The sequence below is a fragment of the Embiotoca jacksoni genome, unplaced genomic scaffold (genome assembly GCF_022577435.1).
Source record: "Embiotoca jacksoni isolate LCO1_2020_lvr unplaced genomic scaffold, fEmbJac1.0.p SCAF_7, whole genome shotgun sequence".
NCBI lineage: Eukaryota > Metazoa > Chordata > Actinopteri > Embiotocidae > Embiotoca > Embiotoca jacksoni.
The window spans coordinates 9,069,071-9,086,810 of record NW_027185425.1 but is presented as its reverse complement, the minus strand read 5'-3'; the positions used below and the strand labels follow the sequence as shown (position 1 = coordinate 9,086,810).

The window sequence follows — 17,740 nt, the reverse complement described above, 5'->3', positions numbered from 1 at the left end:
TGGCTTGTTGGAAGTTTTATCTTACATAAGAGATCAAAACAGGGAGAAACAACACAGTACAACAAAAAGAAGCTCCTCCGTGGGAGACAGAGAGAAAGAAAAATCTATGGGAACATACAAAATATCTACAGATGTAAGAAGGTAACAGGAAAATCACAGAGAAATGACAATATTTTCAAAATAGCGAAAAAAAACAACAACCACATTCAGTCAAGTTGACATACTGTATCTCCAAAATGTATTAAAAAAAAAAAATGATATTTCAGCATGTCTCTGCTCCAAAATCAACATTTGTTGGACTAAATCCATTTGAGAAGACATCTGGAGAGTGAAGTACATTTAAAAGGTGCTTCAGTGTTTGATCACCACATTTCCCTGAGAGTCTTGAGTAAAGAGCATCTCGTCCTCCTCATCTTCCACCACAGATTTGAAAGCACTAGCTGTCACCGTCCCGATGCTTACGTTACTCTGATCTTTGAGTGGACTCCTGGTTTGAAGGCTTCTATGTGCTATCACCCGGAAGCCTTCAGAGTCCTGAGTAAACAACACAGCCAAACTGTCATCATCAGCCTCTCCGCTTCGCTGCAGTGGTGCTCGGTTTTTAAGAGGAGCGCTGCTTGGTTTTGTCCACTTGGTCTGTGAGTCGAGAATTTCCTGTTTTCCAGACTTTTTCCACAGCTGATTGGTGTGTTTTCGAGGTGACGCAGTTTTTGGTTGCATCCATTTACGATTCGAAAAAGGTGCAAAATGAGAGATCTTACTTGGGGAATTAGAAGATAACGATCTGTTGTTTTCTTTCTCATCATCCATCTGAGGAGAATGAAGGTGTTTCAAAGATTTTTGAGTGGAGGTTCTCCCTTTTAAATCCATCAGATTTCCAAAGGCCTCCTCATTTTGAAGACTATTCAAGAAACTCGTCTCAGAGCCGCTTAAGTTCTTCTCTGTGGTGTATTTCTGGTCAGTTAGGTGAAGTTCACTTTCAGAATACTGACTACAGGAGAGCAGCGGGTCCTGACTCCACGCCTGCAGAAGAGGTTGACTCTCACGTGGCAAAGAGGAGGCGTCGGTGAGCTTCTTCTTACTCCGAGGAGGTTTACACTCCTCAGATGTATCCTCTTTAGATTTACAGTGCATGTTTTTGGATGGTGAATGGCTTGCTGCCTGCCTCTCCCACAGAGTTGCCTCCCACTCTGTCACATTTTCACTTTCCCACTCATGATCCACACCAGGCTCAGACTCACACTTTTCAGGATACACGTCACGTACTCGTTTTCTCCCAGAGGCTACAGTTGTGGGTGCAGTCGAGATAGATGATGGAAAAGGCAGCACTAGATCCATGTTGGGTACTTCAGAAGTACACATCTTGTTGAGGACTTTAGGGAGAAGGTATTAAAAAAAAAAAAAATAAATAAAAAAAAACATCATGTTAACACAAAATATAGGAATTCACTGTGTCAATTTATACAGTTAAGAAAGTCAGCAGACTGCAGCTTTATTGGCTTCAGACTAATTAATCTGACAACATTCCTTTAGCCACTAGTAGTTTTAGTTTCTCACCTCTTCGATGAGGTGTGAAGAAGGTCGATATAGAGCTCTGTTTGGTCTTTGACATATCAGTTTTGCTCTGAGTGAAGTTGAGCGCCACAGCCAAACTGTATCCCCCACCATCAGCGAAGGGATTCAGTAATTTAGAAATGGGGCGGGCGAGTCCTTTCTGAAAAATAAGATGTACAGAATTAAATATTATCTTCCCGTGACTCTTTGGCCCGATAACAGAATAAGGAAACTATAATTTATAAGCACCTTTCAAAACCAAAGTCACAAGAAAGTTAAAACAAGAAATAACAGTATAAAAACAAAGTAATATATCAACGTATTACTTCGTGGTCTTTTAGTATGTGTTTATAGCTTGTTTGGACAATTACCCTTTTAGCTTTTCCTTTCAGTTGCACAGGATCCAACCAAACACCACATTCATCCTGAGTACAAGTCTGCGGTGCCGCTTTAGACGTCTTCATCGTTGATGACTGAAGAACAGATCTGCAATAAATAAACACACATAATATGTGAATTAAACGAACTGGGCTTTCATTTGAAATCGAGTTTACATTTATCAGGGCTGTTACCTTCCTCCTATGCTTGTTTCAGAGACTTTTTTCTAAGTCTTCACGTTAAGATGGAAAAGTGACCACCATTGACTTTGTTTATTATCAATTCACACCACAACGTTACGAACATAACCAGATCCCGCTCACAGCTGGGTAGTACGCAATGTTCAAAGCACTGTTTAGGGTCGCCATATGACGTAAATGATCATATCCTGTCAATACTGACCTCATAAAATTGTACAGGAATGTTTTCGCTTTCTCGTTTCTTAAACCTATCTAACTTTAATAACGTTAACTACCTTTTTGTTTGGAAATCCGTCCTCGTCTCTGTTGATTTGATTCTGCCGCCTCGCCGTTGGGTTCGTCCTGACGTTTGACTGTGTAAAAATGTAGAAATGTGGTCCAGACTTAAGACTGACTCTTTGATACGATAGTTAATTTCAATATGGTATATAAACAGAGCAAAACGTCCTGCTCGTTTTATATGTTCATTTATATTCGAAACCCCTGTACTAATTCTTAAAATAATTCATTTTTAGTAAGGCGTCGTGGACTCCTAATAGTTTGACGTCTTCGGGTCCTCTCTGAAGGGGCGTGTTTACATCGACGTCACAGCTGTTTACCGACGGGTGAGTGAAGTGTCTTTTATTTTCGTTGATTAAACACTGTTTTTGAAATGATTTGAAAGTGCTGCGGGTGTCATACCATATATCATAATAACTGTCAGTAATAGAAAGTTTGTTTACAAATAACTACCTTTACGGCCCAGTGAAAATAAAACGTAAAGCAAGTGCTTACGAGCTAGCTTGGACAGCTAACTTCGGGCTAGTTAGTTCGACAAAACAAGACGCAGGAAGATTTTCCTCTCATACTTGGCGAATCCGCAATTTCTTTCAGTGAATGTTATTGTTTAAGTGAAGCACCTTTTTAAACTCAGAGTGGGCCTATTGTAAGATTCAGTGTTGCTTAACTGCTGTATCCAGCCTGCAATTAATCGGACTCATTTCGGACCAGTTTAACACAGAAATGGGCCAGTTCATGAATGTCTCAACATTTCTATAGTATTCACAAGGTCTTTAAAGAACCACAGGATGATTCCTCTAAAACGGGCATTGGCTTTGTGAAATTGCCCCCCGTAAGGTGTTTATTTCCTGAAGACTGATATTTCATTTAAAGGTCTCATTTTGTTTAAATTCCGATTCGCAGTGCTTTTTTTTTTTCCAATCATAAATCATGTCAAGGTGCTATATACATAATGTGAAAGTGTCAAAATAGTCCGTCCACGTAGAGATACACACAGCCTTAAAGACACAGACACAAAACAGACTGTTCTGGGTAAAGCTCTGGAGAGATGTTAAACTATACTAAGACGTGTTTTAGTACTTAAAAACACAAACGTATCTTCTTGTGCATATCAAAACTGTCAATAAAATACCAGAATTTGTTTTAATATGGGACCTTTTAAAACAAGAATATATTTACTTTTTATCATGTAACCAGTGGCCTGAGGAACCAGTGTGTCAGCAATACACCATAATACCAAACATTGTCTTTGACATCTGCAGTTTGAAGTTGTGTAACTGTAACTAGGGTAGCAACAAATAATTATTTTAATTATCGAGTAATCTGTGCATTATTTTATCTGTTAATCAATTTGTAATATTTTTTGTCCTGACCAACAGTTCACGACCAAAAGATATTCAGTATATTATCATGGAGGAATAAAGGAACCAGACAACAATCACATTCACAGTAGAAAGCTGCAATCAGAGATTTTTGTTTTGTTTAAAACGATTAATTGTTTATCCAAATAGTTGGTGGATTAATTGTCTGTAGATCAGCAAATCAATTTATCTATTGGGTAATTGTTTCCACTTTAGTTCTAACAGAGTTTCAAGTTAGCGGGGATCTTATTCACATTAGTGAAAACCCAGAAAATGTGTGGAATTTAATCTAAATTCAGCAGCTCTTCCATTGCACATGTATCTGATATCAATAATACTCTTAAGAGGAAAAACACCCATAAATCTGAATCAAATATAACTTAAATCTTTTTCAGATCAGGTTCTGCTACGCGAGCATCATGTTCCATGGAATATCAGTCACTGGAGGAGTAGGAGGAGGTAAGACATTCAGATAAATTCAGTGTATACAAGGTAGGTAATCAAATTGTGCTAAGATCATCCTTTAAACAGTAAATGTCAGGTTGATTTCATCACATTATTTTCTTTCCCGCAGCTCCGGCCAATAAACCTGAGTTATATGAGGTAAATTTAACAGTTGACCATTGTATTTACTGCTGTGCAATCAAGATTTTTAATATTTTAAAATTAAAGAAACATGTAACAATTATTGTTTTATGTTACCAAATTTTCCATTGAAATTATCTTTAAACAAGAAATGTTTACGTCCGTAAACCTGAACTAAAGCAGGGAATGTTGTCAACAATATGTGTTATTCTAGTTGTTGATATTAATCACAAATCATGTCGTTTCAGGAAGTGAAATTATACAAAAATGCGAGGGAACGAGAAAAGTAAGGGGCTAAATATTACTGTGCTACCAACAACTTGTGTAATATAAGCACACTATAAACTGTGGATTCATTATGCTGCCGGTATTGTCACATGTTTGTTGCCGTTTCTGAAGGTACGATAACATGGCAGAGTTGTTTGCTGTCGTCAAGACCCTGCAGGCCCTGGAGAAGGCATACATCAAAGACTGTGTAACACCTAACGAGTGAGTTATACTTCAGTTTGTATTTCATTTTTAAAGAACTTAACTTTGATTGTATGTTTTTATTAATGTGGAGGATGCTCTGGTTTCAGGTACACTGCTTCCTGCTCCAGACTTTTGGTCCAGTATAAAGCTGCTTTCAAACAGGTGCAGGGCTCTGACGTGGGCTCCATCGATGACTTCTGCAGGAAGTACAGAGTGAGTTCTCATCTGTGGAACAGATTATTTTATGATCCATTTAACCAGCGTTATTTGATTGGTTTTATTTTGTGTGATGTCATCAAGATTCTTGCTGTTTTTGTCTCCTAGCTCGACTGCCCTCTAGCAATGGAAAGGATTAAGGAGGATCGGCCAATCACCATCAAGGATGACAAGGGCAACTTGAACCGCTGCATTGCAGATATAGTTTCTGTAGGTCCTCTTTTCCCTACCTTCATATTACATAGTCAGTTCGGTCAAGCCAGAGACTTGTTCGGGCTGCATGCCAGAATTGAAATTGTTGCAGCCTTTTTATTTTATGAAATGAAATACTGTCGTCAGTTAAAGCTAAGTCGCCAAAGTGGTTTCATTTAATTTGGCTCATCCTCTGGTCCATCACTGAAAAATGTGAGTGGATCTTACCAGCTGTATACGCTGCCAACTTCAATCTCTGCTCATAAAATTAGACAAACTGATAAAATCAGAGAACAGACTGTGAGATACCGTCAGGCGATGTGTTCCCGGTTTGCATTCCTGACAGTAAAAAAAAATAACAACATATTTCTCCTTTCTGACTGTGAAATTTGGAAAGTATGTTGAACATCATCTCATTGTTTGTCACTTTCTCTCACCTTCTCTAACCTTCAGCTCTTCATCACTGTCATGGACAAGTTGAGACTGGAGATCAGGGCCATGGATGAAGTAAATTAAAAAATATTGCATAAAATGTTGACAATAGACAATTGCCTAACTGGATACACGACACACTGATTATTTTTCATTGGTCCAGATCCAACCAGACCTGAGGGAGCTGATGGAGACCATGAACAGAATGAGCAACATGCCTCCAGACTCAGAGGCCAAAGACAAAGTCAATCTCTGGTTCGTTACACTAGGCCACCCAGTTTATTGTGTTTAAATATTTTGCTCCATGTGATGTGCCAGTTCAGCTCAGGAAGTACTCCTTGTTATTGCTAAATAGGGTTGTCAGACAAATCCTGGGTAATTAACTGCAGTCCTGTACATGTCGTGCTAAGAATTAGGAGAAGGTGTGTTTTAACATCTGTAAAAGTAGATGCCAGAATCTTAAGTTTTATTATCTGGTTTATGGATTGTGTCAATCTTTCATAAATTCTAGATATTCTAGACATTTTCTGATTGTTTGATCTCATCATCGGTGAGTCACATGGCAGGTCATAGTCATGTTAATGCATCTTTGCTATTGAGAAAAATAGTTTATGGCTCAGAAGGCTGCTATACAACAGTAGGGTTATAGCAATAGAGTAATAGTAAATGTGTTACTTTAGAAGCCTGTGTTCACCTTGTGATGGTGCAGCTGAGTAGTGGCAGTCGTTTGTAAATTCCTGGCTCAGAGCAGAGTTATAGATCTAAATCTGACATCTTGTGTTTGAGCATCAAAGATTAATGTTTTGTTTTTTTTAAGTCGTTGCTTTAGTTTGAAAGGGGTTCAGTGCATGGCAGTACAGTGTTCAGTTGCTGCCGCCAGCATTGGCGGTACAGTTATGTGACTGTGCAAGCTTCCGAATATATTAGGTATATTTTGCAATCAGAGTAGGTTTCCCTCAAAAAGTATTATGAAATGAAGTGGAATTTGACCTTTTCTTTACTATGACGTATAAATTAGACTACTTAGGCAGCAGCACTGATCCCCTATTGTGCAGTTCTTACCACACTCCATCATTAGTTTGTATTTCAACTTAAACCACTTAGTCTCAACAGAACGATGTTGTTTGTCTTAACTGATCTTCTGTCACCAGGTTGACCACCCTGAGCAGCATGTCGGCCTCAGATGAGTTGGATGATAATCAGGTGCGCCAGATGCTGTTTGATCTGGAGTCGGCCTACAATGCCTTCAACCGCTTCCTCCACTCCTCCTAAAGCATCTGTCCGTCACAGATCTGTCTATCTGGAATTGTGACTAAAAGAAGAAACACTCTACTTTCTCCTGGCAGGGAGTGGATTTATGTCTGGACAGGCTTTCTGTCTTATATCCCCCCCCTCCAGTTCTGTTTTTTTTCTGTCTGTACATTTGGTTCTTATGGTCTTTAATTGAGTTGTGGACAATTCAGACTCCCATCACCTTGTATATACGTCACTGTTTCTGGAACAACCTGTTGCCTGTACTGAAAGCAGCCCCATTGTCAAACATTGGCTGTTTACGCTGCCCTTGACAGGACAGTTTATTGTTAACTTCGTACTGTAACATCAAAAAAGGTCTAATTTTTGAAAGTTTTGCAGAGCACCATCAAAGAAGCATCATACAAATGTATTTGGAAAAGTGTGCAAATGAAGAAAAGGTTGCAACAGCTAAAGTCTTTGTATTGTTGGAAATATTATTATTATATATTTGTTGTTCTTTTTCTAATCATATCCCCCACCTGTCACACATCGTTCTCTTCTGGTTAACATGTTTGTTTTCTATTACATAGTTGTTGTTTTTTACTGTAGAATCATATATTAATGTGTGTAAAAAGAGTGACATAAATTGCAGTTCACCTGCTTTGTCTGTTAACGGATAAAATACAGTTGAAATAATTATTTGGGCTTTAAGATAATTAGACACTTAATGTATGCTGATTACTTGTTTTTCTGTCACTGTCTGTTTACACACCTGGTCCATATTTTCTTTTAAATGAGGGTTTCATCACATAATAGGTGGGCAAAGAGAGGCGCACATACTGCTTCCTTATTTTGCTTACTAAATATGTTTCAAACCCCAATCACCATTAGGGAGAACATATTTATTAAGATTTATCCTTGTAAATAATAGTTTTGATTTTTAAATAAAAAGCATGTAACAGCTTTTTAGAAATAAACCTAAAAAAAAAAAAAAAAAAAAAACTTTTCCTTCTTTTTTGTTGTGTGTGAAAAAGATAAGGTTAGGGTTAGAGTTGTTTTGGAATAAAAGCAAAAGGAGGATATTAATACATAATCTTTTTTTTTTATACTATATTTGTTATATTTTTTCAGAACATTTTTCTTCATGACTCTTGTAATTTTATCTTTTGCACCAATTAAACAACCCTAAAGAATGCCATAGCTGTCTTAACCTGTTACACCAGCATCATACTTTATGGTTGTTGTTTTTTAAAATACAGCAATATGCATATCTGCAAGGAGCACATAAATTATGAAAAGGAAGAAAAAGATGAGATAGGGTGAAAAGAAAAAGATTTAGCAGTTCAGACAATTATACAGTTTGCATGGGTATATTAAAGTGTTGGGGATTGTAGACCGTGAATAATTTGTATGCATTGTTGCATTTGATTTTAGATAATGGTTTTCTGTTATAAAATGTACTTGGGAAATTTTGCTAGTATAATAATAAAAAAAAGATTTATGATATTACACTGTTTTTGTTTCTGGTGTGTGAAACAGCACACCCTTGTATAGTGAAGACAGTTGAGTAAAAATGACGTAAATTTCGTCATCGCGTAAAGTCGGTCCAGACATCCTACACTACTTGTTTAGCAGATTAAAGACTCCTCCCGTTGCTTTCTTTTCTAATTTCAATAGCTTACTCACTGGTAGCTGCGTGTTTACGATTATAAATGGAGTGTTTGTATCATCCCCAGTGACTCATACATCATCCAGTGTCATCTCTACGACGACAAGGCAGTCATCTGACAGGAAGTGTTTGTGCGGCGGCTCCTTTAAGAACCAGCCAGCAGCAGTTTTCGTTACCAGGACGACACATAATGACAAAACCGTGGTACGGATCTGTTTGCAGCACAAGTGTGGGAGCACACAAACTCGCAGGAGTTCACCCTGACAAATAACAGCGCAGGCTGCACAGTACAGGTTAAAGAGAGTGTAATTTTCTGTCACTAAATGGAGGCGAAAACGAACATGCTCCGGGACCGACCATAACTGACTGAACTGAGAAACGCGGCGTCTGACGTTGTCGCATGAGGGTTGCCAGGTAAGACACACAGACTTTTCTGCTTTATTGATAATATTCATTATGGTCTGTTGTGGAAATTATTGACTGGGAGGCTGCGCCTCAGAGTCTGCTATTTCCTTTCAGGAATAATCATTTCTGCAAGAGCAGAAGTATCAACTGAATTGGGAAAAAATGAGCACAAAATATCAATCAGCAAACGTCTCTGAGGTGGAGGAGCACATTTCTCTGAAGTATGAGATCAAGAAGAGACTTGGAAAAGGGGTAAGTGACTTTTTGTTTTTAGTTAATTTTTTATGGAAATGGCAGTTTAATTTGCCCCGCTCACTCATAATGGCACCTTTGGCATGAATGCCATTTATAAGAGATTTTTACATAACAGTTTCACTGCAGTGTTTTGACCTAACCACTCACCATGCAGGTACATCAATCTTTACCTCTCCTCTCTCTGCTTCAGGCTTGAGAAAATTCTTCAAATTCTCCGGACTTAAGTTCCTCAGTGAACACCGGTGTTGTAAGCAAGAGATTTATTCACTTTGGCAGGACAATCTCTTTCTTTGCAGATCAGCTGATGTCTGAGGTTCCCTTGAGAGCTTTGTTTTTTTTCTTTTGTTTTCCTTTCCACTGGTTTGGTTGCCACATGACTAAAGGGTTTCTTTCCACAGTCTGTCCACAGAGATTTACAAATTGCTGCTCAGCTTTAGATAGCCAGCTGATCACTACCACGTAGACGCGTCATATTGGCTCACCAGACATAACTGAGTGGGGCTCGTGTTACAGAGCTGTTCAACCTGTTTACACCTGAGTTGTGGTGGACAGTATTCTCTCCAGTGATGCTTTAAGGAATCAAACAGTAGTGAGCACAGCATTGTCTTTGAATTTAGAGCTTCATAAGGTGGTTTTATAGCTGCAAAATTTTAATGAATTAAGTATTTATTGTTTTAAAAAACACGTTGCTAAATTTCCCCAGTGATGGTACATTATAATCTGTTTTTCTGAGGCCCATTGATCCGATGCCTATGATGACAGTGCGACTCCTTGCCTCTGTTATGATTAACTGTACATCAGTACCCTGCCTCTCCATTAACGGTAGTCGAAGGTGTAGCTGCCACTGAAGACATAGAGGTCACACCATACATTTCTATTCTAAAAAAAATATAGTAATCAAGAGTGTAGTTTACATTTTGTTGCTCATAGTGGATTTTTAAAATGCACGTTTATTTTTTAGGCTGGTATACAATATCAGCCTTCTCCTGCAGGTATAAGAAGTGACTTTATAAAGTGTTATCTGTATTTCTGTATGTGTCTCAGGCCTATGGCATTGTATGGAAAGCAGTTGACAGACAGACGGGCGAGATTGTGGCTGTGAAAAAGATCTTTGATGCCTTCAGGAACAGGACAGATGCCCAGGTGTGTACTGTGTAATATACAATAAGTAAAATAAAGTGATTGTTGTTATCTTGATCATATAGTAGCCCTGTGGTTCCTAACTTTCTGGCTTAGTTTTTGCTTTTTGATCACTTATAAAATGAAGCAGTGCCTGCTTGTGATCTTTTTTCAGATGTCTCCAGGTTATGGCCAGTTCCAGTGAAAAGTGATTACTTGAGTCATTTTAAAGGCCTAAATGGATAAAAGGGTCCAGTTCTCGAAACAACATACATCATTTTGAGGAATGCCTGAAATTTGGTTTAATTTATTTCAAATTTGAATTTTTTTACTTTTCTATGGTGCCACTGTCTACTAACTCCTTAGTTTTAGCTAATGATCGCTCAGAGGGTCCTACCTCAGACTGGGAACCACTGAACTTGCCAGTCTGAATAAATTCCCTCCTACAGCTGTTTCAAGGGGGAGGCGAGTTTGGCTAATGATTAAATGGAACAGGAGGCCTGTGTGTGCAGAGTCTATTGCTACATGTCTTTGTGAAGTTTATATCCTGGTTGTAATGTTGTTGTTTTTTCTTTTCTTTTTTTTTCTTTTTACAGCGGACATTCAGAGAAATCATGTTCCTTCAGGTAACAATAACAATAATGTGTGAAATACATAAAAGCTCAATTATTTGTCAGACCATCAACCTTTGAGTTTTGGTCTCAGTCCTAAAGACTCAAATGTTAACAGTGTTTGTCCCACTCTCACCACCTCTTCTACATCTTCCTATACCAATTCATTTGTAAAGTTCTCTTAGAGCTCAATAGCTATATTTAGTAACTCTGACACTACAATTTCTTTTTCAATTACTTTTTCCTCATTTCTTCTGTATGAGCAGAATTGTTATTGTTGTGAAACCAGTTTTGCAAGGAGCCAAATCTGCTCAGTGTACAGCGTATTATGTGAGATCCATACAGTGGTCACATTACAGTAGGGAATCCACTTGTGTGTAAAAAAAAATAGGTAAACTTATGCTATTACGTGACTAAACTATATGTTCAGTATAACAAGACATGCAGGGAGTAGTATGCATTGCATGCACGTGGCACAGGATGTGTGTAACAACCTACCCTGGCACCTGGAAGTTTGTTTTGTTATTCTTGATTACAATTTGTAAGAATCCCCAACAGTGCAACAGTGATTAAATATTAATATGACTCAAACAGGGAGTGTGGTTTTCTAAATAGTTCTCTGCTGTTCTCTGCATTCCAATGTATTCCTGTTTCAGTTGACCTACGTCCACGTGACCTTCAGCTGTGCCACTGCCCCCTAATCAACTGTTGTCATCGCCCAGTAAAACTCCAGTGATGTGGTCACAGGATTTAAAGTGACCTTTCTGTAACCTCTGTTGAAACTTTCCCTGTTGTTTACACAACCTTGAGACAATACGTTACAGTTGGCGCAAGTCACACGGAGCCGAAGTGTGCTCTATGTGTTTGAGTGTGTGTGGTTTCTGTCACTAAAACTCTTCAATCTTTGCGCAGGAGTTTGGAGATCATCTCAACATCATCAAACTTCTAAATGTCGTCCGAGCGCAAAATGACAAAGACATTTATCTCATCTTTGAATACATGGGTGAGTGTTGGAAGCCCTCAACATGAAGAGAGGCTCAGCTGTGGCATACAAACATTGCTTCATCACTCAAATCTACAACATGTGGCAGGCTGCACTGGTTCATAGCAGTTTAACTTAGCATTGAAAAGGCCTGTGTACATGTGTAACTGTGTGGAAGCGCTTCTGCTTCCCTTGGCTGGCTGCACTGTCTTACTGCTGAGTCCACAGATCGACCTCCCTCCTCTGTGCCATCTAATCCTTGACTGTACCGCAGCATCACAGCACAGACCTCCACAGCTTCTTTCTGGCATTTCATTTAATTTCCACAATGCTGATGGTTTGAAATCATTATGTGTGTAATTATAGAGGACTTTGTGTTTAGCAGCTCTGTGCTAAAATGACTTTGGATAATGATTTTGAGGTAAACTGATGATTATGTACAGTCCTATCATTGGTTGAAATTACTGTAACAGCCATATAATGAACAACTTTCCCATCTGCTTTGTACCAGATACCGACCTGCATGCAGTGATAAAGAAAGGCACCCTGCTGAAGGACATCCATAAACGTTATGTGATGTACCAGCTCTTCAAAGCCATCAAATACCTCCATTCAGGAAATGTGATCCACAGGGACCAAAAGGTACACCAGTGAATTTAGTCATATATTAATTAAATTCTCATTTTGTTTTGTTTTGTACAATATAGGAGAACCTTTTGATTACAATATTTCCAATTGTAAATGCAGCTAAAGAATTGGGGTATCGTGTTCAGAATACTCTGTTTATACAGTAAAATGACATACAGTAACACAATTCTGCAGTAAATCTACTGACATGACTAACAAAACATCCCTCAACTCTTGGAAGCTCAGTTTCCAGATTTTCATTCCTGTTTTTTTCTCTTGCTAACCTCTTTTTTACAGCTTATTTACTGTATGTTTTAATACGTTGGTCAAGCTGGCACTCCGTAATACCTGCTTGATTTTGACCTCTGGAAACTTCTGTGAAAATCAAACTACTATGGACTTTTTTGAAGAATGTTTCTCTTTTATCTGTTTCCCACAGCCATCCAACGTGCTCTTGGACACTGACTGTGTTGTCAAGCTGTGTGATTTCGGCTTGGCCAGATCGCTCAACCAGATCCAAGAGGACGGTGGGAATCCTGCGCTGACGGAGTACGTGGCAACGCGGTGGTATCGAGCTCCTGAGATCCTGTTGGGATCGGCAAGGTATCAACTGTGACGAGCATCTGTTGTTAGTATCTGAACCAAATCCTTTGCTTGTGCCTTTTTCTTAACAACAGTTGATTTAAAAAGACGAAGAAAGTAACATGATGTCTTAATTTAACGTTATAGAGTTGTAATTTTGAAGCTATGTAGTACTTCTGAGTGTACCAGCCTCTAAAAGAAATACATGTTTGTCCAAAGGTACACTAAAGGTGTGGACATGTGGAGCCTCGGGTGCATCCTGGGAGAGATGCTGCTGGGAAAAGCCTTGTTTCCTGGGACATCCACCATCAACCAAATAGAGAAGATTATGAGTGCCATACCACACCCCAGCCCAGAAGGTGACCAAAATACTCCAGATTAATTTTTTTTGCTTAACATGTTTAACATTTAGCTTTTACTCTGGATTAATCAGATACATTTTTATTTTCAGATATTCTCGCAATCAAGTCTGAATATGGATCCTGTGTCATTCAAAGAATGTTACTGAAGTAAGACAATATTTTTTTTATTTTACAGAAGACATGTCAACAAAACATGTCATTTTAGTTACATGTACATATAAATCTGTTAATGTAAATAACCAACAATGTGCCTGTCACCCTCACATCAATATGTGAATACAGTTCATGCTTGGCCTCCTCTAACCTTGTCGCTCTGTGCACAAAGCTAGTTTAGGGAGTGACGATAACAAATTTGCTTCCCTCCCCCGGGGTGACTATTATCAGAGCCCACAAGTGGAGGTGAGGCCGAATAAATGCTCGGGGAGCAGAAGCAGGGATTATTGCTGTGATGCAGCGGTGACAAAGCAAAATAGTAAACCAAGCGATGACCGTTTAAATAGGCCAGCTTGTCAGAACAGCTGTGTTGGAGACATGTTATGAGCTATACAGTCCAAATGTCTGCTGGCACTGGCTTGCAAACATCTATGAATCTCAAACCATGTACTTTTAAAGGAGCATTGTTGTTTGTAGAAGGCAGCAGAGTAGTGACCTATCTTTTACTCTTTCTTCTCTAATTAAATTTTGTTTTACTCATATTTTAAGATTTCAATACAGTTTCTTTCCTTTTTTGTTCCTCCTTCACCAGACCACAGGTGCCTTTGCAGGATCTTCTGCCGTCTGTGCCTCCTGATGCTCTCGACCTGCTGAGGGGTTTGCTACTTTTCAACCCAGACAAGCGGCTGACTGCTGAGCAAGCCCTCCAGCACCCATATGTAGCCAGGTATTAGGATCAGGGTTTAAGACTGGTTCTTGGATTAGTGGGTGTGGTCAGGTTTTTTTTAGCATATATATATCCTATATATATATATATATAAAATAGATAGATAGATATATATGCTATATATATATATATATATATATATATATATATATATATAAAATAAATAGATAGATAGATAGATAGATAGATATGCTATATCCTTTATAGAAAAAGGATAATAGTAATATATTTTTTATTCCTTTATTTTTTGTTTATTTAGTTGAACAACTAGAATTAATAGCTTTCTCTGTATGCTATGCTGCTTGTGCTAGATGTACAATGTACGTTAGAGAGATCAATATTTGTATCGTTATCAAATTTTTATGTTACCATGAAGTCTTATCACAGGTCTCTAATTATTTTTTCTGTTCCTTGAGGTTTCATGATCCTGCCAAAGAGCCAGCTCTTAACTATGATGTAGTGCTGCCAGTGGATGATGATGTACAATTATCTGTGGTTCAATACCGCAACAAACTATATGAGGTACAACATGAGTTTTGAATGTTTAGAAAGCAGCACTGAATTAATTACTTCAAAGTGTGCTACAATACAACCTCATTATTTAGAATTATGGAGGCTGATCACACTGATTAAACCTGGTAAATGTTCCTCTTCTTTACCCTTAGATGATGCTGGAGAGGAGAACTAATCAAGGAAGGCTAAAAATGATCCTGCCACAGAACAGAGGTTGTGTCAGCAGCCAAGAGAAGACCATTGTGAAGTGTGATAACGAAGAGAAGGGCCCACCAGCAGCGAACAGCAACGGAGATGGCAACCATGAGAGGAACCCACCACACGAAAAGATGGATGAAACAAACCACGTGCCTTCACACACAGACGTCTCCAAACTTGGGCCTGTGAATGCATCCAGCTCACCTGCTGTGGAGAAGATGAGCCTCTCCTCAGCTAGCCCTGTTTTAGGAAAACTCATGTATAATCCCATCACACATGTCCCAAGTATGAGAATTTATCTGCAATATATCACACTTTAGTATTTTTTTAGTACTGACCTAAATAAAATTGTAGCATAGACTATCGAAAACTAAAAGTATTACAAGTCTTGAGAGATTTAACATTTTAAAACATTGGCTTTTTTAGTTAATGAAAAAAGATTTGGGTCTAAAACATTTTTATATTGTATCCAAAAATATATTGTTTCAACCGAGTACAGCAACAGCACAAACTCTTCTTTTCTTTACTCAGATGGTTTTGTCCGGAGTCCAGCTGGTCCTCCTCATTACTGCCACTCCACTGCAGCCAGCAGTCACCTACTGGGACAGACTAGTAATGGAAATGTAAGACCATCACCAACAGAGGGCACCAGTGCTAATATAGTAAGCAATAGTCAACTCTGTTCACTTTTGTTTTCTGTTGTGATATAATCTTGGTTTCTTCCATTTTAAAACCCTTTTTATTTTTGGCCACTTGCATTTTCTTTCTTCTAATGCTCTTTCTGTGGTTCACCTCAAACCGCAATCTTTCACGTCACCCTCTCGCCACTCTCCAGGTTCTGCAGCGGGGCCACTCTGCCCCTCCGGCCCACAACCGTGCCTTCTCCTTGACCCTGAATCAAACCCAGAACAACCCGTTAGTCCGTAAGGATGAGCCGTCTATGTCTGCAGGGTTATACATTACATCTGCGCGCCTGGTCAGTCCACTGCACTTCACGGCAATTAAAATGTGTATGATAAAATATAGACTTTGAATTTAAATTCACAAAAATGTAAGATTATTTTAAAACTTGGTGGTAGATGTATATGGAACAAAAGACATACAGTAACAATCATGTATGTCTGACTTTTTATTTTCCTCTCACGCAGAACCAACGTTCCAACTCTCAGCCACCGCCACGGTTCAGCAAGAAAGTATTTCAGAGTAACTGTAATGTGGCAGCAGCAGGTGACCCACGAGCCAAACTAGGCAGCTACACCCAGGCCTATGGTACCATCAACAAGACTGAACTGGACAATCTGCTTCGAAGCCGCCCATACAACCCGTAACTGCTGTCACAACAGTGTTTAAATAGTGGCTGGGTGACACCTGTGTTTGAACACACAGAGTTGGCCTTGATCACTTTGTCATCAGATGTTAGACTTGTGGCAAAGAAGATCTTGTAAAAAGAAACTATTATGACTGATAGGTCAAACACCTCTCATGTTCGGTTTAGACTCTCCCCATGGAGACGTGGATTTACTGTCTGGAACAGTGAATACTTCATTGTAAAATCTTTTTTGGGTTCATATTACAGTGATCAAATTGTACCAGCAATTCATGAAAATATGTAAACGTGTGTAGCTTTTTTCAAGAAGTCTAACTCAATTGTGTTTCCAGCAGGCAACAGCAGGCAAGTGCTCTGGAGCCTCAGAGACTCAGCCCATATTTGCTTTGAGTGTCACTGAATTTGTTTGTGGTAACTGGATTGATGTACATTTCCTGGGAAGGTGCACCACTGTAGCACGTCATCAGCTGATATGTTGTCTTTCTGTAGAGAGGCCTTGTGTCATAGTCCACCAGATAAAGATTTCTAAAGACATTTGTGCTTTATGTAAGTATCACACGCGAGGGTCGGCGGGGGCCCTCAGATACCTTTCCCCAGGACCTCCTATAGGTTTAATCCAGCCATAATTTCTCATGTTGATCTATGTAGATATTGGCCTAAAGGTTTAATGGTTTAACATTACATTAAATACATTAAGCCAGTGGGTATCAGATGGACTCAGAATAACTGTAAAATATGCAAATATATGTTTTCTTATGCAGTGAGTGGCTTTTTTTTTTTTTTTTATAAGAACACAGCAGCAATAAGCCCACTTATTCTCCTGATGTGTATAGAATGGAAAATATTAGAATCCATTTTAAAGTGTTAAACATCAATCCACTATAAAGTTTGATAATAAACTGCAATGGAAGTACTTAGATGCTGGGACTTTGTAAAAGTGCTAATATAGCAATGTAAAAATCTCCATTAGGAGTGATTACAAATTTCTTCTCCTCCACCAATTACATTGTCTATACTGATGCAACAATGTCTAAGTAGCACTATTACTGCACTTGGTTAAATTGGATTAATACATTTAATTTTATGTTTCCCAGCCAAAGCATCGTGAAGGAAATAGTCTCTAATATTCCTGTTTTTGTATGTCTTTGCACTGGAGACAGGCCGAAGGTCTGAGTTTTTGTCACATGGACTATTTTACCACTTTGGGCTTCAAGCAGTTGTTTAAATTAAACCAAGTCTAGGGGGGGAATCAGGTGCAACTGATTACAACTCATAGGTATTTTAAACATGACAAAGGACCCTAAGTTAA

General features: G+C 38.7%; 3 protein-coding genes across 3 annotated transcripts; 2 read left to right on the top strand and 1 right to left on the bottom strand.

Moving 5' to 3' along the window:
- Nucleotides 1-85: 85 nt before the first annotated feature.
- On the bottom strand, nucleotides 86-2,442 carry LOC138214668 (aurora kinase A- and ninein-interacting protein). The gene is made up of 4 exons (XM_069176432.1): nucleotides 2,408-2,442; nucleotides 1,926-2,040; nucleotides 1,558-1,714; nucleotides 86-1,373 (listed from the first exon to the last, which is right to left on the bottom strand). Exons 2-4 carry the CDS (start codon nucleotides 2,016-2,018, stop codon nucleotides 352-354), a joined length of 1,272 nt encoding a protein of 423 aa, XP_069032533.1. The 5' UTR covers nucleotides 2,019-2,040; nucleotides 2,408-2,442; the 3' UTR covers nucleotides 86-351.
- Nucleotides 2,443-2,697: 255 nt separating this feature from the next.
- Nucleotides 2,698-8,410, top strand: vps28 (VPS28 subunit of ESCRT-I). The gene is made up of 10 exons (XM_069176624.1): nucleotides 2,698-2,737; nucleotides 4,168-4,231; nucleotides 4,347-4,375; nucleotides 4,606-4,643; nucleotides 4,757-4,846; nucleotides 4,936-5,041; nucleotides 5,153-5,254; nucleotides 5,690-5,743; nucleotides 5,832-5,923; nucleotides 6,820-8,410. Exons 2-10 carry the CDS (start codon nucleotides 4,192-4,194, stop codon nucleotides 6,938-6,940), a joined length of 672 nt encoding a protein of 223 aa, XP_069032725.1. The 5' UTR covers nucleotides 2,698-2,737; nucleotides 4,168-4,191; the 3' UTR covers nucleotides 6,941-8,410.
- A 387-nt stretch (nucleotides 8,411-8,797) lies between these two features.
- mapk15 (mitogen-activated protein kinase 15) lies at nucleotides 8,798-17,191 on the top strand. The gene is made up of 15 exons (XM_069175924.1): nucleotides 8,798-8,984; nucleotides 9,090-9,227; nucleotides 10,275-10,373; nucleotides 10,946-10,975; nucleotides 11,873-11,963; nucleotides 12,454-12,584; nucleotides 13,009-13,172; nucleotides 13,371-13,510; nucleotides 13,603-13,660; nucleotides 14,259-14,393; nucleotides 14,810-14,915; nucleotides 15,059-15,389; nucleotides 15,636-15,766; nucleotides 15,940-16,080; nucleotides 16,253-17,191. Exons 2-15 carry the CDS (start codon nucleotides 9,138-9,140, stop codon nucleotides 16,430-16,432), a joined length of 1,827 nt encoding a protein of 608 aa, XP_069032025.1. The 5' UTR covers nucleotides 8,798-8,984; nucleotides 9,090-9,137; the 3' UTR covers nucleotides 16,433-17,191.
- The last annotated feature ends 549 nt before the right edge of the window (nucleotides 17,192-17,740 follow it).

Excerpts from the sequence above, each read along its gene's own strand:
- LOC138214668 (XM_069176432.1), bottom strand. The coding sequence starts at position 2,018 with ATGAAGACGTCTAAAGCGGCACCGCAGACTTGTACTCAGGATGAATGT. Across the intron at positions 1,715-1,925 it reads TGAAAGGAAAAGCTAAAAGG|AAAGGACTCGCCCGCCCCAT; the intron begins GTAATTGTCCAA and ends CTTATTTTTCAG. Across the intron at positions 1,374-1,557 it reads CTTCACACCTCATCGAAGAG|TCCTCAACAAGATGTGTACT; the intron begins GTGAGAAACTAA and ends TTCTCCCTAAAG.
- vps28 (XM_069176624.1), top strand. The coding sequence starts at position 4,192 with ATGTTCCATGGAATATCAGTCACTGGAGGAGTAGGAGGAG. Across the intron at positions 4,644-4,756 it reads AATGCGAGGGAACGAGAAAA|GTACGATAACATGGCAGAGT; the intron begins GTAAGGGGCTAA and ends CCGTTTCTGAAG. Across the intron at positions 5,744-5,831 it reads AGATCAGGGCCATGGATGAA|ATCCAACCAGACCTGAGGGA; the intron begins GTAAATTAAAAA and ends TCATTGGTCCAG.
- mapk15 (XM_069175924.1), top strand. The coding sequence starts at position 9,138 with ATGAGCACAAAATATCAATCAGCAAACGTCTCTGAGGTGGAGGAGCAC. Across the intron at positions 10,976-11,872 it reads GAGAAATCATGTTCCTTCAG|GAGTTTGGAGATCATCTCAA; the intron begins GTAACAATAACA and ends ATCTTTGCGCAG. Across the intron at positions 14,916-15,058 it reads ACCGCAACAAACTATATGAG|ATGATGCTGGAGAGGAGAAC; the intron begins GTACAACATGAG and ends CTTTACCCTTAG.